The sequence below is a fragment of the Sarcophilus harrisii genome, chromosome 4, assembly GCF_902635505.1.
Source record: "Sarcophilus harrisii chromosome 4, mSarHar1.11, whole genome shotgun sequence".
In the NCBI taxonomy this organism is placed as follows: Eukaryota; Metazoa; Chordata; class Mammalia; order Dasyuromorphia; family Dasyuridae; genus Sarcophilus; species Sarcophilus harrisii.
This window is the reverse complement of record NC_045429.1, coordinates 393303883-393326827: the sequence shown is the minus strand read 5'-3', so window position 1 is coordinate 393326827 and position 22945 is coordinate 393303883. Positions and strand designations below refer to the sequence as shown.

The 22945-nt window shown below is 38.0% G+C and overlaps 1 protein-coding gene across 3 annotated transcripts in view; it reads left to right on the top strand.

Annotated features, from left to right (window-relative positions):
• The window catches only part of BCAR3 (BCAR3 adaptor protein, NSP family member), a 167099-nt gene that overhangs the window by 9695 nt on the left and 134459 nt on the right, over nt 1–22945 (top strand). For 2 of the 3 annotated variants that reach the window (XM_031967097.1, XM_031967098.1), the window contains exon 2: nt 2642–2969. In XM_031967097.1, the coding sequence (XP_031822957.1) occupies nt 2650–2969 (320 nt within the window). In that variant the 5' untranslated portion in view covers nt 2642–2649. Of the gene's footprint in view, nt 1–2641; nt 2970–19293; nt 19809–22945 lie in introns of those variants that run through there. The other variant, XM_031967099.1, reaches the window with a different exon arrangement.

Here is a 22945-nt window from a genome sequence, read left to right as displayed (position 1 = left end):
GACTCCTATGAGTCTGTTTGTTAATGGGAATTCTGCCTCCAGGGATACAAATCACAGTCATCTATCTTACACAAATCCTTTCTTGACTCTTCAGTGGAAGGCTGTTCAGTATATTGGGGATCTTCTACTTTGGGGAAACAGGATCTATGATTTCTTAGGGAATTCCTGATGACACTTCCTAGCTATGCAAAGTAGTTCCTACTCTGACCATTGCTCGGGGTTCTAAGAAGTTTCAGTTATTCAGTTTGAGAGTTTTTTGGGCAGGAAGACCTGAGTTCAAATCTACCCTCAGACACTTCCTAACTGTGTGACCCTAGGTAAGTCACTTAAGTCTGTTTGCTCAAGTTTCCTCCTCTGTAAAATGAGCTGCAGAAGGAAATGGCAAGAAACTGAATAACAAACCTCTTAGAGGTCTAAGCAAAGGTTACAGAAGGTACTATTCTGCATTGGTAAGGACACGACTCTATGACTGACACTCTTTCCACTGTGCTACGTAGCTTTCCCTTGTCAAGGGTTACCCAGATCTCATTGATTTCCAGGCCATCTCTGCTTTAACCATCCCACATAGTCCTTTCCTGGCTGTAATCTTTAATGATAACAAATATTTTCAGTAATGACAGTATACCTCTATTAACCCACCCTATTTATGTCCTAAGTGCTGCCTCAAAAAAGGTCTCACTGATTTTTTTGTACCCTGCATATTTCTGTGATTGAATGGATCTGAAGCGTCAATTCCTTGAGGAGTGATTTTTTTTTTTTAAATTTACAAGCCACTAGATGTTCCATTATTTTTTTCTAAATTCTTTTCTCATTCTCTTCTTCCTCCCATTTTTTCCCACCATTTCTTTTCCCTCTTCCTTTCTTCTCTTTTTTTCCCCCCATTTTTTTTTCTCTTTGATGAGTCTTTAGTTTCCAATGGTACTCATAGACATGGCCTCATGGACATGATCCTAATGGTGGGATTGGGGGCTAAAAAGGTCACTGGCTCCATGTGTCTCCTTTCCACTTCCCCCACTGTCCCCAGTTTCTGCTGAAGCCCAACCATACATAGATCTATGTGAGAGCAGCCTACTTCCTGATCCTTGACCCCAGCCTGTCTGCATTAATTAGAATGTGCTGATTTATTTACAAGGATCAGGCTTGACTAAAGAAACTTTTGCCTTCTCCCTCTGGATAACTGCAGGGTGAGTCTGCCAATGAAGGCACTCTGGTGGCCAAAGAATTCCAGTCATCTCCTCCTACTCTTATCTTTTGGATACATAGAATCCTTGAATTTACAGGCTGCAAAAAATAAGTAACCTGGTTTTTCTAATGTGCTTATGGTATAACTTTTGCTTCTTCCTATGGATTTTCTTTGATTGTAATTCCTTTACTCAGCTTTGACTTTCTGTCTTCCGGAATACATATTCTGGGTGACTTGGCTTTAACTAAGGAGCCTGAAATTTGTTGTTTTGTTCCAGTGGAGGTTCTACTGTTTACTTACTATTCCAATTAATGATAAATGACACTTAGGTAATGCTTTAATATTTGTATATTATGTGTATGTGTATATATGCAAAATAGATATATGAATAGATGTGTAAGTGTATATATGTGTATATTATTTGTTATATATTAATACAATATGGAAATATATTTTATAGTATGTAATCATTATATATTATATTTATGTGTTAAATATATAGAAATATGTAAAATATATGTATAAACCAGCTTTCTTGGGCTTCACAACAATCCTATGAGGTAACTAATAGCGATATTGCTGTATTCATTTGATAGATGAGGAAACTTAAGGCTTAGAGGTAGAGCTGTAATGTGATAGGGTTTTGCCCCATGATATCCATCAGGGCATGAGGCTTCTTCCATGGATCTGCAAAGGACAGACTTTGCCCAGTAGTGATCCAGTACTTCATGCTGTCACGTGACCCTAATTCTGCCATCTTGATCCTATCACATCGTGTCCCTCTCCTGGGCTGACTTGCCCTTTCTATCCCTGCAGGGAAAAGGTCCAGACCCACCCTCTCCCTTGGCATCAATGGTCTGCTCAGAATATCCTCTGCACCACTACCTCCACATACACTCATTCCAAGCCCTTTTTGATCCAAGTAAAAACATTTCTGCTCTATTGGGGTTGAATCACTTGCCTAGAATCACATAGCTGGTAATATGTCAGAGGGTTGTTGTTGAACTCATGCCTTCCTGATTACTTATCTAGTTTCTCTTAGCTGTCTTGTGGGACCCCTATTGAAGAGAACTCTTCTGTGATCACAAAGGAGATATAAAACTTAGAAGTGTAGCTAGCTTCCTACTTCTGTGGCTGAATTTAAGCTTGATATTTGTCTACTTTTTGAAGCTTCTAAAATATATTATTTTTGTTAGTGAATAGAATTCTGGACCTGAAAGCGGAAATTCAAATGTTGCCTCATATACTTACTAGCTGTGTGGCCTAGGCAAGTCACTTTGTTTCTGTTTGCCTTTAAGTTTCTCATCTGTGAAATGAGGAGATTGGACTTGATGACTTCAAAGATTCCTCCCAGAACTAAATCTGTGATTCTCTGAAATGGTGGAGCTATTTCCTTTTGTGCCCAGGAAGTCCAGACATGTCATTGACTTCAGCTTTCCCCTTTTTCATTCTCTTTAGGACTGAGAATGATGGCTGCTGGAAAATTTGCAAGTCTTCCCAGAAACATGCAAGTGAATCATCAGTTCCCCCTGGCTTCTTCCATGGACCTTTTGAGCAGTAAGTCCCCCCTTACTGAACCCCGCTCAGATGCCTATCAGGATGTGTCTATACATGGGACCCTACCGAGAAAGAAAAAAGGATCTGTTCCCATAAGGTCTTCTGATGCATTTAGTTATATGGGAACCCTCCCTTACTCCAAGACCCAACGGCAGAACCCCTCTCTGATCCAAGACGTGATAGAGGAGAGCCCGCTGCAAGATTGGCGAGGGGAAAATTCTACCTTCAGGTAACTCCTTCTATTTAAGTTGTTCAGACTCGTGCTTATTTATCTCAACTTCTTCATAAGCAATTTCTCTTACCACCCAGTTACCTTAAAAAAACAAAAAACAAAAGGTCTATCTCAGTATCTTTGTTGTCACTTTACATTATAGTTTGTTTCCATTCAATTTGGACAGGGGACCTGAAATCTTCATAATGTTCCCAAACAATTTAGTCTTAGGGTTGCTTACGTTAACTTGGAAAGTACTTTGGTGCCAAGCGTCATGCTAAGTGCTAAAAGTTAAACCGTGTTTCTGTGGACTGGATTAGCTTCTGAACAAAGAAGAATGATTTCTTGTCCCTGAATAAGGAAGAGTGATTCCTTGCACCTGGATAAGGAAGAGTGATTGCTACATCTATCTGCTGGAGATCTCGGTAAACAAGCCTCAGAGCTGATAAATGCCTCTTCTCTGAGTTTGCTGAGCAGACTGGCTAGTGAGATAATTGGCTCAGCCTGTTGGAGCTGGTTTTAGAAAAAGCCCAGGTTTCTTCTTCTTCTTTTTTTTAATCAATGGAAAGTCATCCACCTGAGATGTTATAGGGTGAAGTATGTTACATTCACTGGAGGTGGGCTCTCGGAGTGCCCCTGTCTCTTCCTTCTCCCTGGCCTGTACACCTATAATGGTACCAGAGAGGCTGCTGTTTGGTTCTGAATTGCTGGGATAACAGTAAGGATAAAGGGAGAATCCCATGTATTCTCGAGAGGAGATGGAGAGGCAAATTGCTTCTAGCGTTTGGGTCCAGCTTACCAGATTCAAAGCCTGGTTAGGGTTCAAAGGAATCCCTGTAATGTTTTTTCGAGCATCTAAGCTAGAGTTTCTTAAACATCTTTCACTTGAGTGACCCCTTTTTGCCTGAGAAATTTTTATGTGGCCCTAGTAACATAGATATAAAATAAGGATACAAATCAAATATTTACTGATAATAAATAATACTTTCACATCTCCCACATTCAGTTACGAGACCCCATACGGGATCACAACCTACAGTTTAAGAAGTGGGTTTGTAAGAAGAACCCACATGGATGGCAACTGTAGGTCAGAGAGCAACTAACTCCCTGAGAAAGCTGACTTTGCAGATTAGTGGGAAAGTATTTAATTACTTCCCAATATTTATCAGGTGCTTTCCAAAAGCTAGGCCCTTGATTAGGTGGTAGGGAAGTCAAGGAGAAAAAAGACCAAGTCCTTGTTCAGCCCACTATTACTCTTGGGAATCAGGTGATTGATCATCCCAATAGCACTTCTTAAACACATGCTTTGTGCTTAAGTACAAAGAATGAAACAATCCCTACTTGTAAGCAATTTGCATTCGCATGAGGGAGAAAACAATTACATGTAGAAGCATATGCAGACTAAATATAAAGGGAACAAATGTTAATTAATACGAATAAAGTAAGAAGAAAGGAGTTTGGATGGGAGAGCCTGATTATTTGTAGGAACCAAGAAGGGCTTCTTAGAGAAGATGGTGCTTGAGCTATTAAAGGAAGAGTGGAATTCCATAAGGCAAAGGTAAGAAAGGAACGCATTCCAAGCATGGAGATTGGCTGGTACAAACAAAGACAGCGAGGCTAGAGATGGAGTGTTATTTGTGAAGCAGAGACAAGTTTGACTAGTTTGAAATCCAGAAGAGGGAATAATTTATAACGAGGAAGGAAAGATAGGGGAAAATGAAGGGCTTTTGAAAAATAAACACTTTATTTTTGATCCAAAGCAACAGGGAGCTACTGGAGATAATTGAGAAAAGGAGTGATACTGTCAGATCTGAGCTTTAGGACAATAACTTTGACAACTATGTATAATGAAGTTATTGGTGGTTTGGGAAAGAACAGTTTGAGATGGATAATAAGGTCAAAACGTAGATTATTACAGAAGCTTGAATGAGAGAGAAGGAAGGTAGAGTCTGAGTACAGAAAGCTTTTTTCTAGGATGAACAATTATCTCTTTCCCATACTTAAGAACATAACTTAAAAATATTATTGGTAGCGTTTTGTTTTCATGTTTTTGTATCACCTCCTTTTTCAATATCTTCTTCCCTGCTCTTTGAGAGAGCATTCTTAATTGTACATGTATAATTGATGTCATATTGTTTGCTGTCTTGGGGAGGAGGGGAGAAAAAATTGGAACTTAAAATCTTACAAAAGTGAATGTTGAAAGCCATCTTTACATGTAAGTGGAAAAATAAAACATTGAAAAAATAAAGAGAACATCCTTTATAAGAACATCCTTTATAACAAAGAATTTAAAAAGGAAGAAAAAGCAGTTTAGCAATCAGATATCTGATATTATATACTTATTGCTTGTTTTATTATATGGAATATATATATATATTCCAATTGATATAATTATATTACATATAATATGTCTTATTATATAGAGTTTTATATATTTCACATTCAGAGCCTGCCATCTCTGCAAAGAAAGGAATTCATTGTCATACATATTCCAAAGGGACAAGCATGATCATTATATAGTATTTAGTTTTGAGTATTATTGTTTTTTCCATTTTCATTCTCATAGTCATTGTCTTCCTGGTTCTGCATACTTCATTTTGCATCAGTTTATGACTCTTGATGAGTAGAAAGTTAATAAGGACAAAGGATCCAGAGCTGGGGTTGGCTATCTTGGAATGGTCACAGACATCAAGTTAGAATGCAGCTGATGGCTATGGAGAGCTCCCTGCTTCTCTGACAGTTGTACAAGCTCCTTCCCTTGAAGTTCTATTCCCTGGGCAGGGTGCCAACTCTTATAGGGGAAATGGTAGTTAATAGTCCCCCTTTCTATCTTGAGGAAGCTCTTAATAAACACTCAAGGTGTCCGCACTGTCATCTGGTCTGGAGTTCAAAGCTTTGATCCCAAAGTCATCTTGGGCAGAGAGATCACTATTCTGCACCGAAGAGTGTATCTTTCTAAAGGTGGGTCCAAATCCTTAGTTTGAAGTCCAGGATCTTTGGAAAGCATGTATGTGTGTGTTCACCGTAATTTAATAAGCACCAACAGCTGGGATTTGGGCCACCATGTTATATTCAAGATTTACATCGATATCAGTAGTTAAGCAACAACAACAAAGCATTTATTAAACACCTAATATATGCCAGGCAATGTGCTAAGCCTTGAGATTTAAAGGTATATACAATTCCTGCTCTCAAAGAGCACACAATCTATTGAGAGAAACAAGATGAATAGAAATATATGCAAAAAAAAAAAAAAATTCTGTACAGGATAAATTGGAGATAATCAACCAATGAAAAGCATTAGCATGACAAAGGATAAAGAAAGGCTTCCTGTATTACTTGAGATATCAACAGGAACTTGTAGGAAGCTAGGGAAGCCAGGAGGTAGAAATTAGGGGGCAGAGAATTTGAGGAATGAGGGATGATCTGTGAAGATGCCTAGAGGTGAGAGATGGAGTGTTTTGTGTGAGGAACAGAAAGTATGTCAGTCTTATTAGATCTCAGAATCTATAGAAAGCAGTAAAATATTAGACACTTGGAAAGGTAGGAAAGGACTATGTTATGAAGGGTTTTAAATGTCAGAAGAGCTGGGCAGTGAATAGAGTACTGGGCTTGAAATCAGAAGACTCATTTTTCTAAATTGAAATCTTGCTTCAGAAACTTGCTAACTGTGTGACCTTGGGCAAGTCACTTAATTCTGTTTACTTCAGTTTATTTATCTGTAATGTGGGCTGGAGAGGGAAACAGCAAAACACTACAGTATCTTTGCCAAGGAAACCGCCAAAGTCGAATACGATTGAAGAACAACTGGACGACAACAAATGCCTGAGATTTTCTGTTTGATCCAGGAGGTAATAGGAAGCTATTTGGTATTCATTGAATGAGGAATGGGTCAGATCTACAACTTAGGAAGATTAGTTTGAGCATATTTGTATGTGAGGTCATAAAGAATTTATTGAGAAATTGTAATAAATTTGCATTTGTGTGATAAGAAAAGAATATTGTCAGATGTTAGAAGATTTGTGTTCTAGTCCCAGGCTTGCTACTTACTATCTTGACCAAGTCACTAAAATTCCCAGGAACACAGTTTCCTCATCTGTACAAGGAAAGAAGAGGGGGTTGGAATGGCAGACAATGAGTCCTAACTACATTTATTGTCCTACAATTTGCAATGTAATTCTGAGTGAGAATGTAAGGAGTTATACTTCAAAGGACAGACATACATTTATACATATTTTTATTCATAGACCCAGCACATTTGTGTAAATGCTGAATTCTTAATTCAGAAGAATCAAAGTACTGCCCAAACTTTCTCCATGGTCTCGCTGAAACAGACTTGGCTAAGATGAGATGGTTATAAATGGAGACAGAGACAAAGATTGGCATTCTGCTCTCCTGGTTCCCAAAGTTTTGCTTCTTCAAGGAAATATAAAAATACCAGCCGTTCCTTGACTCTGTGCTCCTACCTGAGACCTCCATCTCTCTTGAGAAACAGACTATATTTTTGAACATGGGAGAGTTGGTTAGCTCTGCCTGTCTCATGAGTAAAAGAGTAAAAAGAGCTGTTCTGAACCAAACTGTCCAGAATAAGGTAACTGATTTTGGTTTGCTTCAAATCCTTTGGGATTTGTCTTTTTTTTTTTTTTTTTTTTTTTTTTTTTTGTCATTTCATGCTGTTGGGAATTTTAATTCCAATTGGCAGTGACCAGCTCAGAGAGCAGATCTGAAAACCTTTACCTTGGGCAGAGTTAGGCTGGGTCCTGATTTGTTTGTAGCCAGAGGGTAGAAATGAGGGCAGGTTTTTACACAAAGTGCCTTAGGCCCTTCTCAGAAAAATCTTGCTTCAACCCACTTAATAAATAAATGCCTTCTGGTTCTGTGACTCAGTCCCAGGGTCCTCCCCTTTCCCCTTAGAGTTTATCTATTACTATTATATCATCATGATAGCTTGCCTTTTTATATAGCATTTAATGTTAAAATCTTCTCCCATTTGATCCTCACAACAGGTGCCATATGCACATTTTACAGATGAAGAAACTGAGGCAAACAGATGAAGTGATTCATCCAGTCTCTCACACAGTTGGTTTAGTTGTTAACTGAGAACTTTGGAGGGTCCATCCACAGAACCTACAACTTGCAATGTAATTCTGAGTGAGAATATAAGGAGTTATACTTCAAGGGACAGACATACATATGTAGACTCTGGGAGGTTGCCTCATTATCATTATGATTTTGGTTCAGGCCTGCGATTTCTTCTCTTGGGAACTTCAAACTCTAAAGCAGATCATTTGCAAACTTGTCCCAGAGATTTGTTGGGAGATGGGGCACTGAGGATTTAAATGACTTATGTCTCCAATGCAGGATTTGAAGATAGGTCTTCCTTGTTCGGGGGGCCATTGTTTCATCCATAATACCACACTGGCTAAATCATCAACAATCATTTTTTTTTTTTTTTTTCTGTTTTTCTGACCAGTTTTTCTGATAGTAAGGTCAATTTTGTACTATAGCAGTCTCTGAAAGACAAGAGATAGTCAAATGTAGCGCATAGAAGGCTAGCCTTCAAATCAGGGAAACCTGAGCAATCACTTAAGCAATCATTAATTCAGGTGGGAATCTAAAGCCAGAGGCTCTGGATTCAAATCCTCTCTCTGATATTACTTATATGATGTTGAATCTCAGTTTCATCATCTGTAAAGTATGGTTCAGTTAGACGTCTCAGGTCCTTCCCAGTTCTGAATCTCTCTTCCTAAATTATAGGGGTTGTCATTCTGTACCTGTGGAAGGAGTTCCTCATGCTGATGAAATCCCGCATCCTGGCCTAAAAGAAAAAGCACAAATTTAATTAAACAGCACCAATGTGGGAGGCACTGGAGAAGAGTTATTTCTCCACTGACCTCATAATCCAAATAGCTGAGCCATCCCACCCCCACATATTGTAGGGCCTCTAAAATCAACAGCCCTCTGAGAATATTGGCACATCTAAGCAGGGTCCAAGGTTCTTTATAGAGTAGATGAAGCTGCCCAGAGCCTACCCAGTGCTCTCACAACTTTGTGTGAGACTGGGTGATGCTCTGGGCTGCCAAAGCAGAAGAATCTCGGGCCAGGAGTCTGCCTTTGCCCTCAGGAACCTGTGTTTCTTGGCTTCGTCTTCCCCTTGGCTCCTTTGCCTTGTTTTTGTGGTTTTGAACGATGGCCAGAGCCAGAACAGTGGAGCCTTCCACCTTCCTGGATGTTCTGAAGGCGCTGTTATCGTTGGGCACCCAGATGTAGACTCTGGGAGGTTGCAGGCAGGATTTCCTCTTAACATCATAGCTGTGGTGTGTGTGAGCTGTCATTTCTTTGATTCCTTTACCTTCCTGTGAGGCATTTTCACTCAAATTCGGGAACTTCCGTGGGTTGAGAGAAAACCTGTTCCTTTGTTACGCCAGTCATTTTGATGGTCATGTAGCCAAGGGATGAAATCCTTTCGTTTCTCTCTGGATATGGAAATATATAGACACTCATGTCTACCCTTGGAGATTACCCAGTTCTTTCCTTGCTGGGGAAGCGCCAAGCACTGAGGATGCAAACACAAAATTGGATCCTTCCTCTCGGGGATCATGCTAGAGCTGGAATGTACCTTCAAGGTAATTTAGACTAATTCACTTATTTTACAGATGAGGAAACTGAGGTTTGCCTTAGTGCAACAGTAAGCATCATAGGCAGGATTTAGACTCTAGATTCTTTCCTTTATATTATTCTGCCTCCCAAAGATTTTACATTCTAATAACGGAGAGAGAAATACAGGAACTATATGGTCCATTTTGGAACTAGTGAATCTAAGATGGCAGCTAAGTGGCTTAGTGAAATAGATACCCGACCTGGGATCAGAAAGACCCAAGACTAAGATTCTTAGTGTAACCTGTGAATTGGAGAGGTGCAGCTAAGTGATGTGGTAGATAGAGTACTGATCCTGGAGTCAAGAAGACTAGCTGTGTGATTCTGGGCAAGTCACTTCACCCTATAAAATAAGCTGGAGAAGGAAAGGGCCAACTACTGCAGAAGAAAGTCCAGGACAGAATCGCAGGTTATACACTCATAGCATGGATGGGATATGGTTGATGAACTTTAATTTAAAGGATACTGAGAAGAATTGATAGGACAGGTAGAAAGAGAGTCATGTCAGAATGAAGACTGAGGAAAGTGGGTGAGCAAGAGTGAGAGGGAAATGGTTGAACAATAGTGTTAAGTACTAAGAGTGATCTGGAAGGATGAGGACTGAGAAAAAGTCCTTGGATTTAGCACTAAAGACATGTTTGGTGACCTTGTCAAGAGCATTTTCCCAAGAGATACCAGATTGTAAAGGGTTGAGAAGTGAGTGGGAGGAGAGAAAGTGGAGGTTCTGAATGTAAACCACTTGTGCTTGAAATTTGATGACAGAAACGGGGTAGCTTTAGGGGATTTTAGGGCCTACCAAGTGTTTCTTAAAGATGCTAGAGATCTTGGGGTGTTTAAAGACCACCTGGGAGGGAGACTATTCTGTAGATTAGGGAGTGAAAGAGTCCTAGCTCTGCCCCAAGGCAACTCCCAGATTTGAGTAGTTAAGTAAACCCCTAATGGAGAGGTCTGGATGTCACTATTCCTACTGATGGGGAAAAGAAAGCAGGTGGTCCATTAGCAAACTACCTGTTTTGGATCTGGTGCCTTTCTGGGAGATCTAGAGTTAAGCAATGTAACTTCCAGGGAAGCAAGCTAGCAGCAGGGTGATTGAGGAGAACCAGGAAAGGTCTTATGTTGGAGGTAGCCCCTGATCTGTGTTTCTGCCTGAAGACTGGGGGCAGCTAGGTGGTGCAGTGAATAAAGCAGTGGATTTAGAGTCTGGAATATCTGAGTTCAAATCCAGCCACAGACACTAAATGTGGGACTCTGGACAAATCACTTAACCCTTAAAAGCCGTAGTTCCTCATTTGTAAAATGAGAACATATGGGAGAAGGAAAGGTAACAACCACTCCAATTTGCTGAGAAAACTTCACAGACAAAATACGTGGGGTCACATAGAGTCTGACACAATGCAACAGTAAGAGATTTTTAAGAGTGGTGTTGAGGAAGGAGTGCATTCCACACATGAAAGGTGACCCTTGCAAAAAAGATAGGAGATGGAAGCAATTCATCGGGTCAGTTTTCATCGACCAGGACCCCGCAGAAAATATGTGTTTTAGTAAGTCTTTGCTGAATATTAAATTCTGACAGGATTTTCTACTTCACAAACTGAAACTAACTCTGTCTTCCTGCTTCTGGGTCCAATTCTGTCAGCAGCCTCTGGTCTTCTTCTTAACCTAAGATCTAAGATCCACAGACACTTTGAGGACCGTGGATACATTTCAGAGAGTCCCTGAATTTGGATGGGGAAAACAGTTACCTCTTTGTTTTCACTGACCTTCAACTGCAATTTAGCACTTTCTTACAAGTATTTTAAAATAGTCTGAAAGGGGGTCCATAAATTTCACCACACTGTGAAGGGGTCTGTGACATAAAATTAAGAAAGAGTATCTTGGACCAGGTGGAATAATCATCATGTCCATTTGGAATTTCTGACTGTAAAATCACAAAAGACTGGAAGTATGTTGTACACGAGCAATTTTAATTTGTGCTTAGAAAGTACTACAGAAGACATTCTTTTAACATTTAATTTTTATTTCCATTTTTTCTTAGTTACATGTCAACAAAAATTTTTAATGTTTATTTTTATAAATTTTGAGTTTCAAATTCTCTTTCTCACTTCCTTCCCACAAAAGATATTATCAGAGGCTTAGAGGGAGAGACTCAATCTGTAAATTCATTGGTTATAAGGAACCTGTGGTGAATTGAATCAGATAGGAATTACCAGGAAGGAACTGATTTGATAGTGATACAATTGAATGGACTTGGCAGCTGATTGGATGGATATTAGGCATGTGGAAGAGGGAAGAAGAGCAACCTACTTTAAAAAAAATACCAAAACAAAATACCAAAAAAAAAAAAGTCTAGGTGTTTTGTAATATGGTGACTGATTAGGAGAAAGAGCTGATTTGGAAGAGAAGAGTTTGGTTTTTTCCTATATCTAATTAGAAATATACAATTCAAACATCTGGGTAAAAATGACTAGCAAGCAGTTGCAAATGCAATGTACTGTTCAGAATAGAGATGGTGGTTGGACATATAAGGCTTGTAGAAAAGATAATTGAATACCTGGAGGTATGAAAATTTTCTAGAAGGGAAAGAATGTAAGACAATGGAGAAGAGAGTTTTTGATAAGGCCTAAATTTATTAGGTGGAGCAGCTGATAAATTTATTACACCAGAAGAAGAAAAATAGAGAATTGGACAGAAAGAAAAATGAAAGAAGTAGGAAGAAACCTTTAAAAATGTTATATAATAGATTTCTAGTAAGAAAAACTTGAAAGCTAGGTAGGGGACTTTGGGAATAGTGTGCTATTTGGAATCAGAAAGACCCGAGATAAAATTCAGCCTCAAACACTCAGCAGTGTGCCCCTGAGCAAGTCATTCATCCTTGATTTGCCTTATCCAATGGAGAAAAAAATGACAAACTACTTCCATATCTTTGCCAAGAAAATCTAATGGATGGCATTGGCACACTATGGTCTGTGGGATCACGAAGAGTTAGACACGACTTCTCAACTCAACAACAAAGGAGAAACTTTCTAGAAGAGGAGGAGTGTTCTAAAGCATGCAATATTTGCCTGGAGGTTGGGGAAATATGGACAGAGAGATAAAATGATTAAATTTGGTGAATCCATGAGCAAAGGATTCCAGATTCAGAATCTGAAGAACTCCTGGAGGTCAGTCTAGCCTAATGCCTTCATTTTACTAGATAAGTCTAGGCAAGGAGTTAGCATTTTTATATAATAGTATGTATAATATACTGTTTGCCTAGTACATGTACAGGCACAATGTTCAGAGAAAGTCAAGTGCAGGGAGATTGCAATGATTTGCTTATTGGCCCACAAGATCTTCCCTTCAATTAGGTGCTCTTTCAGCTGTCTTAATCTCAATGGCCAGAGAAGAATGTGGAAGTTAGGGGCAGAAGAAGGAAAGAAAGGTAAGGAGTAAGTGAATATAGACAGTTGTTCTAAGTTTGGAGGAAGGGAAGGAGAGAGATGGGCAGATAGTGGTTGAAGGGGAATGAATGTAGGGTAGGGAAGATATAGAGGAGGAGAGGAACATACAATTATTGGTGCCTCGTGATCTCAGGAAAGAACAAGAAATTTTGTAGACATAGAATTCAGAGATTCTGGTACCTTTGAGGAGAGCAATTTGGATCTGGAATCCAAGAAGGGAACTTGGATCCAAATGGAATTTTATTTTTCTCAGGCACCAAATGAATTGGCTTTGGACTGAAGGGTAAGCATGAGATCAAATGAGGAAGAAATGATGCAGTGGACTCATAAAAGGAAGGGTTTGGGAAGATGCTGGCTAGCTTGGAGATGAAGGTGGCCCTGGAGAATCTTGAGCAGGATTGTAAGGCAAATGGGGTTGGGGTTGATTTGGGTATGAAGAGAAGGTTTACTTCCTACATCTGAACCCAGGGATGGAATCTAGCTACAGATAGAATGAGAGGTAAGGTAGCTCTAGGCAGTGTAGCAACTACAGTCCTAAACCTGGGTTCTAGCTTCTTTATTAATTGATTGGCTGAATGGATGAAAAAAAAATATTTAGTAAATTCCTACTTTATGTCAGGCACTATGCAATGCAACTGGTATAGGGACAAAATAATCCTTGCCCTCAAGGAGCTTCCATCCCTTCTAATAAGGGAAGACAAAACATATACACAGAACTGATGGCCAGGGAGGAATGGCATGGACTGGGCAGTCAGAGGAAAGCAAGTGCAAAGGCCTGGGGAATGTTACATAGCATAAGGAATAGCAAAGAAGCTCTATCCTTAGCCTTAAATAACTTGTCCAGATTTTTGTAGCTAATAAGTCTGAGACAATTCTTCCTGCCTCCTGGTCTAGAACTGGATCCACTAGGAAACTGCCTTATGGATGGATCAGGAAGCATCTTTTCCTTTTGTATTCATTAAAAAACAAAAAAAACCAAAAAACTCCAGCATTTTCACTATGCTTTTGAATTTGTAGGGAGGGAGGAAAACAAACATCTAAAGGTCAGCTTTCCCAAACACACACACACACACACACACACACTTCCCTTTAAAAAGGGAAAAATAGCACATAGATAGCAGCCACAGGGAGCAATGTTCACTTCTAAAAAGCTCTGTATTTGGCCTCAGATGGCCTGAAAGTTGGCGATTCACTGATGCCAGGGAGTGTGTGTCAGCCAAAAGACACACTGGCCTTGATATGCCAGTTTTCTCATCCTTTGCCTTTTCAGCTGGACAGAATAATGGCCCTGAGAAGAGACTCTCACTTTCCACAGTCCAGACTTTGGGTTAAGGATGGGCTAACCTATGACCTCCCCAACTCTTTATCAGTCAGTAGCACTTTTGTTTTCCCTGAATAATCTCTTTTTGTGTTGATATATAGACTCCCTTCAGCACCACACCTTGGTTCTTAAAAAAAAGCTACTCTCTGCATAATTAGGCACACTGTGTGAGGGGGATGATACAGTTCTCTAGTTACTGCCCTTTTTGTGTGAAAGACACACTGTCTAAACCCAACGGACTATTGGTTCCCCTGAAGACCCTGTGTAACAGAGGACACTGATGCAGAGATCTTGGAGAAGCAAGAATGTCTGAGGCCTTTGAATCTTGTTTTTTTTTTTTTTTTTTTTTTAATGTATAGGAAGATTGTATTGGAACTGTGAATCTTAGTTACAAATAGCTGTTTTCCAGGCCTTTTTTGAAATCTTAGAAGTGACACAGTGGTTAATTGGTACACACCTGTGTTGGAACCCCAGATTACAAAATGTTTGTTTTTTGTTTTTTGTTTTTTTTTTTTTTTAATTTTTTTTATTTAATAGCCTTTTATTTACAGGATATATACATAGGTAACTTTACAGCATTAACAATTGCCAAACCTCTTGTTCCAATTTTTCACCTCTTACCCCCCCACCCCCTCCCCTAAATGTCAGGATGACCAGTAGATGTTAAAATATATTAAAATATAACTTAGATACACAATAAGTATACATGACCAAAACATTATTTTGCTGTACAAAAAGAATCAGACTCTGAATTATTGTACAATTAGCTTGTGAAGGAAATCAAAAATGCAGGTGTGCATAACTATAGGGATTGGGAATTCAATGTAATGGTTTTTAGTCATCTCCCAGAGTTCTTTTTCTGGGTATAGCTAGTTCAGTTCATTACTGCTCCATTAGAAATGATTTGGTTGATCTCGTTGCTGAGGATGGCCTGATCCATCAGAACTGGTCATCATCTAGTATTGTTGTTGAAGTATATAATGATCTCCTGGTCCTGCTCATTTCACTCAGCATCAGTTCGTGTAAGTCTCTCCAGGCCTTTCTGAAATCATCCTGTTGGTCATTTCTTACAGAACAGTAATATTCCATAATTTTCATATACCACAATTTATTCAGCCATTCTCCAACTGATGGACATCCATTCAGTTTCCAGTTTCTAGCCACTACAAAAAGGGCTGCCACAAACATTCGTGCACATACAGGTCCCTTTCCCTTCTTTATAATCTCTTTGGGATATAATCCCAGTAGTAACACTGCTGGATCAAAGGGTATGCACAGTTTGATAACTTTTTGAGCATAGATCCAAACTACTCTCCAAAATGGTTGGATTCGTTCACAACTCCACCAACAATGAATCAATGTCCCAGTTTTCCCACATCCCCTCCAACAATCATCATTATTTTTTCCTGTCATCTTAGCCAATCTGACAGGTGTGTAGTGGTATCTTAGAGTTGTCTTAATACAAAATGTTTGAAAGCAATTCCCTATTCTTTCCTGTACTTTGATTCCTGATTCTTCATCTTGGGACAGAGATTGATCCTTGGATCTCAAAGGCTCATACCAGTGGAATGAAGTTCCAACGAGGGGCAATTAGATGGTGCAGTGGATAGAGCATTAGGTTTGGAATACCTTGGAAAACCTTTCCTGAATTCAAATCAGACTTTAGGCACTTGCTAGCTATGTGACTCTGGGCAAGTCACTTAAACCTATTTGATTCAGTTCCTCACTGTAAAATGAACTAGAGATGGAAATGGCAAACCACTCCAGTATCTTTGCGAAGAAAACCCCTTGAAAGGTCATGAAAAGTTGGTTATAACTGAAAAACAATAACAATAACTGTAGCAGTTTCAGCTTGAAAAGCATTTGAGTACAGACCAGATCAATAGTTTTGAGTTCAGTGATTCTAACATCAGGTTAATCACAAAAAACCAAAGATAAATAGGTAGATAGATACATATATATGGTATATATTTATAAATACATATTTATGTACCTAAATATGTATACACGCACACACACACATATATCCCTTAGGAATTCTTGAAGACATATAATCTTCTAGGTTATATAGGGATTATCTACTCCCCAACAAAATCAGATATGCTTGAAATATTGAAAAGGAAATTAATCTAATAGTTGGCTTTGAGTGAAAGAATTTAGTTTTGAAGGAAGCTAGGAGTTCTCTAAGGAAAGATTAAAAAGGAAAAGAATGCATTTTAGGCATGAGGAGCCACCTGTCAATAGGTAGAGGAATGAAAGATGGAATCTTGAATCTGGTGACAACAAGTAGAGAGATTTGGTGGGATGTCTAAAAAACCCTGGAGCCATATTGTGAAAGGCTTTAAAAACCACACAAAGGAGATTGTATTTTACTCAAGAGGCAAAAGGGAATTCATATAATTTTTTTTTTTGAGCAGGAAGATGATAGAGTTGGATCTTCTCTTTAGGAGTCATTATTTGGTGGTTTTGTGGAAAATGGTAGGAGAAGGGAGACCATTTGGGAGGAAAGATTGTAGAAGGACTGAACTTGGAGTGCTGTCTGTATAAATGGTGAGGAGAGAAAGTTATTTAAGTGAAATTAAGATAGAAACTCTTTAAGTTTTGGCTGCTGGTTATGCATGAAGGAAAGAAAACAATCAAGGTAGTAAACATGAAATGAGAGGAAGGATCATGGTGCTTTTAAGAAAAATAGAGACTTTAGGAAGAGCGAGGGGTAGTTTTTAGCGAGAAGATGATGAGTTCTGTTCTGGATATGAAGAGTTTGAGTTGTTTACAGACAGTTGGTGATGTAGTAGGCCTGCAGTTCGCAAGGGACTGGATAGATAAATCTGAGAATCATCTACATAGAGGTCATAGTTGAACTAATGAAGAAGGTGCTAAGACATGGAGGGATAACAATCAGCACTAGTAGAGGAAAGTAGCTGCACTGGTTAAAAAAAAATCAGAGCTCTTTTGAAGGATTGAAATACATTTCTGCATATATATATATATATATATATATATATATATATATATAAAATTTCTCATATGAATTATTTTTCTATAGAGGCAGCTTAATGGGGCAATGCATGACGTGTTAGACTGGAAGTCAGGAAGATCTGAGTTCAGATTTAGCCTCTGACACTTTACTGTGTGACCTTGGACAACTCATTCAATCTCTGCCTCAGTTTTCCCAACCACAAATTGGGGATGATTACAGTAATCTGTATCTCAGGATTATTGTGATTTGAATGAGATAATTTTAAAGGGGTTATCATGGTTCTTGATACATAGTAGGTACCTTTTATTTTTTTAAAAAAATTAGAAGGGATTTGGACTTGTGATTTTGTTTGTATGTGCAAAACTCCATAGCCCTTTTGCCAACTAAAAATCTTAGAGAGTTTCCTCAGGAACTGGAAAGTAAAGTGATTTATCCTTGGTCACAAAGTGTCAGAGGGAGAATGGGAAGGTAGTTTCTGATTCTAAAACTGGCCCTCGATACACTATGCCTTGTAAATTCTCAAATGTTGGATAAATAAATGTATTAATCCAAATATTAGTAGATGTATATATTTATGTGTGTATAGGTATATATGATAGTGGGTATGCCAATTGTTACATTTTCAGCATGAGCATTTATTTATACCTTGGAAATTGGCAAAAGATATGTCGACTCAGGCTTTTTGGTTTTGTCGATTGTCTAAATTTTAGAAAGTAATTGTGAAAAGGTAAATAATGCAAATTAAACTTGAGTGTGTGCTGAGTTCAATTTTTCCTTCTTCTGGAGAACCAGTTGTTAAACATTTATCAGCACATTCTTGCATTTATACATTTTTGAGGAAGTCTATGATACTATTTTACTATAGATATGAAGATTGCAATTTAGTCATATCAGAGGGTTACATAGGGACATTGAGAAATTAAATGACTTACTCTGAATCACACAAGCAGGATGTAAAAGATTCAAGGTGGACTTGAATCCAGGTTTTCCTGACCCTCTATTAAATCAAAAATAGAAATGGGTTACTGCGGGCCATATAAAGATTTAGAAAATCATAAATTCAACAATATTTATGTTATATTCTATTTTTATTTTCTCAACATTTCCCATTTACATTTTAATCTGAATTTAGAAGTTTGATACCATTGTCTTCCATCATTACACGTACATTCATATAGAATCATTATGAATCAAGACAGCCTTATAGCTGTCTCCTTGTGACACTGACCATTCCTGTCACATGTATAGATAATTTTATATCTAATTTTCACTGCTACTCACATATGTTGGTTTTCTTTCCTTCAGCTGAGAAAAAGAGTAGGTATTAATAAATGTCATTAATTAATATCAGTAAAATTATGGAATACTGGAGATTAAACTTGTACGATTTAATGGGACTCGATTACTTTATTTCTCACCTCTTTAAAAATAACCTTTTTGAATCCTGTGTACAAGACCCGAGAATGGCAAAGCACACCTTTAATGTTACATTAATTTATTAATATAATTTGTTAATATAATGGGCAGCTAAGTGGTGCAGTGGATTGCCAGACTTGGAATCAAAAATACCTGAATTCAAATCCAACATCAGATACTTTCTAGTTGTGTGACCCTGTGCAAGTTACTTAACCCTGTTTGCCTCAGTTTTCTCATCTGTAAAATGAACTGGAGAAGGAAATGACACACCACTTCAGTATCTCTGCCAAGAAAACTCCAAATGAGGTTACAAAAAGTCAGACATGACTAAACGATTAAATAATAACAATGGAATTAATGTAATAAGATATATTAATACAAATTATATGGGGGAGATTAGGAAAGAATGAGTCTCTTTTCATTTGTAAAAACAAATACAAATATTAAATATAAATTTTATATAAATATAAAAATTATAAATAACCTGAGTTGTGAAAAGTGGCTTTTGTTTCTTTTTGTTTTTTAAGTTCACGTCTGGAAGCTTTATTATTTCAGTGCCCTTGGAACTGCAACACGTTTTAAATAAGTGTGGGCATGTATACACTCTTAACTTCCTCCTAGAGCTATAAAATAACTCTTTATTAGACTCCTTTGTGTGTTTGCTGCAGGCCCTTTACAATGTTACAAAATTTAGGAACAATTTCCTTGCTCCATTGATACATTTGTATCTCCCTCCCATCTTTCTACGATGAAGTCACTCTTTCTACAAGGCAGTCTTTTGTTCGCTTAGAAACAGCCTCATTTCAAGCATCTCCTTCTCCTGCCTTCCTCCACCCCCCTAATAAAAGATAATACAACAAATTCTAGCTGTACCTAGCTCCCTTCCTAGTGTTTCAAACAGTTCCCATCTTAAGTTGAAGAAGGAAATATTAATTTTGAAGCTGATGCAGCAGGTGGTTGAGTTTTACTTTGAAAAACAGCTTGACTGAATTGATGGCAGAGTAGTTATTACCAGCCATGGAGTTGGGATACCATTTATCCAGGTAACTGTGTCATTGTTAAGTAACTAGTATAGACTTGCTTATAACCAAATGATTTATGTAATCATAGTGGGTCTGGGAACTAGGACTTTCTGTATCCTTTCCCCCAACATTTTTCTTTCCTTTGGAAGCCTTGAGATTCAAGAGAGAAGAGGTTAATATTTACTCCATTTTAAGGTAGACATTAGGGTGAAAATAAAATGAATCATGATCTTTTTATTCCATATCTAAATGTGAGAACTTTTTAGGCTACTATAACAGGACTATGCTATATGTAATATATATATATATATATATATATATATATAATATATATATATAATAACAATAAATTGTAGTACTATAATAGGAGAGCTGTAAAGAAGTTGCAAGGCCATCTAGTCCAACCCCTTCCCTTTTACAGATGAAGAAACTGAGGCCTCCAAAAGGTTAACTGACTTTCCTGTGGTCACAGATAGTAATCGGTAGAACTGGAGTTCCAATCCAGTTCTCCAACTCCAAATTCAGTGCTCCAGTCTTAAAGAGATTCCTTAGGTCAGGGATCTGTAACTGTCAGTTCAGAATCCACTATGTGACTTTGAAGCTTTGTTTGGTGGATCTCTAAGTTGTTTGCTATGATTATAGCACCTCTCCTGATAGCTTGTCCTCTTCACCCCCAATAGAACCCCAAACCAAAAATCAAAGCGATCAGTTGTACCCTCCCTCATATTTAAGCATTTATTGTCATAATCACCACCGCTTTGCTAACTAACTTCTAGATTTGAGGACATTAAATGTCGCTTTTCCATGTACTAATGCAATAATACTTCAACTAATATTGAAGTTGTGAATAATTCTGGAAAGCAAAATGAAATTATTGAATCATAAGATAGAAGAGTGATGATAAATGTTTAACAATAAGCCGGAGGGAGGAAGACATAGGTAAAACACACTTTTAAATTTAATCTGCATTCTTGACATTTTCTTAATCACTATCTTAAGTCTAGACAACAAAACAATAAATCAAGCCTCCTTTTTTTTTTGTAGATTTCACAATTTCCAAGGTGTAATTATGCTCACACTGAAAATTTAACAACTAGCTAATTCTAGTACACCCTTGGGCCCATACCTTAAACATCAAAATACTTAAAGCCACATTCTTTGTAATAGCAAAGAACTTACAGAAGCCCATTGACCATCAAATATCTAAACAAATTGTACAGATTGCTGTAGTTTGTGATGATTGAGATGTGGTTGTATTGGCCAGTGTTTCAAGGGATCTAGGAAATTGTTCCCAGGTTTTATAACATAGTAATGGCCTTGGAGGAAATGTATAAAAGAACCTAATAAAAAGTTATTTTATAACACTACAAGAAAGCTTTAAGTGTAGGACAAGAAACAATGAATATGAAGAATACAGAAAACCTTGGGAAGACTTCTATGAAATGATGTACAATGAAATAAGCAGAACTAGAATTATAGCATACATGATTATCACAGCAATACAGATGGGGGGAAAACAAACAACTAAGCATGAGAACTAAGTACTGTTTCATTAAAATGATTAGTCTTGGCCCTGAAAAGGAAATATGAAGGTGCCTCTTCCTTTTTTCTTGAAGGAATGGGATATTCCTGAGTGTAGAATACTGCAGATGCTAGGGAAATGGCAGAATATGTTAGAAATGAGGTGATTCAAAGGGAAAAGAGATCAATAACTTTTTAAATAGTAGTCTTTTTTTAAAAGGATGTTAACATGGGTTCTGTAACTAGAAACTTAAGGACCCTAGTCTTAGGTTAATTATAAAGAATTTTAGCATTTTGATATTATGATGCACTTAAATAGAAGGAGAAGGGGCTAATTTGAAATCAAACCAAGGTCTGCCTGTTATTTTTATTAATCTTTTTAAGTTATTTTTAAAAATCTTTTTCCAGTTTGATTTATTTCATAAATATATAACAAAATAATACTGGAGTTAAGATGTTAGCTTTGGGAGCTCAATAAGACTTCATTATCATAAGTATTTATCTAACTGCTACCTAGTCATTATTGCCCTGGTTAAAATTTCTTTCTAATGTAAAATGAGTCAAAAATATTTATTGAACACTTTCTGGGGGCAGATTAGCACTACTAAGCAATGAGGATGCAAATAAAGGTGTATGACAGCCTCTTTTCTCTAGGAACCCCCATTCCAATGGGAGGTAACAGAATACAAAATACAACATAAATGAAAGGAAATCTCTGAGGGAAGATACTCACAGGAAGGGGAGTCTTGGCCAGAAGGATCCTTTACAAAAGATAGGATTTGAGCTAATTTTTGAAGCAAGTCGGGGAAACAGGATGAAGAAAGAAAGGGGAGGATAAGGAAGGAAGATCTCTAAGCATGGAGGAGGGGATGAAATATAGACCGTGAAATGGTAAAGAGCTGGGAGAGAAAGTTTTGAGTTTGAAGAACAAACTGCCAAGTCAATGTCCCTGGTAGATCTTTTGTGGAAAGGATAGGCAGGAAGGATCAGGTTATGACCGGTTTAAAAAGCCCAGCAGGATTCCACATTTCATCTTGAAGGTAATAGGGAGCCACTGGAATTAATTGAAGTGAGGGGAGGGTAGGTTACATGGTTAGATTTATACTTTTTGGGAAATTACCTTGGTATTTGAGTGAGAGGATGGGTTAAAGTTGGGGGTGGGGAGAACTTGAAACGGGAATCTATCTGCTAGTAAGATGTGATGGGAACCTGAACCAGAGTGCTGTCTCCCCCATTCCGTCAGTGGAAATTGGCTGCTACAGGAATTGTTTGAGCAGCTGGCAAGGGGGCTTTTAGGAACTGCATGCTGAAGGTAGTGTCAACCAAGCGTGTATGCCAGCAGTCAGAGGGATTGCAAAACTTCATTAAGTTGTGTCCTACTGATTCGCAATCGTTGGTCCTCCTGAAAGGAGCTCAGGCTAATGTTTCTCCTTTCAATACTTCAGAAAAAAAGGGTACATTAAGCAAAGTAGGAAGGTAAACATGATATAAAGGAAAATATTTAACCTGATTTAGAGACTAGTTCTCAACCTCCCCTTGGAGCTACTTCCCCCCTGGGGCGCTCTAACACTCTCTGTTTAGCAAGTGCTTAACTGTTTGTATTCTGAAGGCCAAACCTTTCATCTATTTGTGGAAAA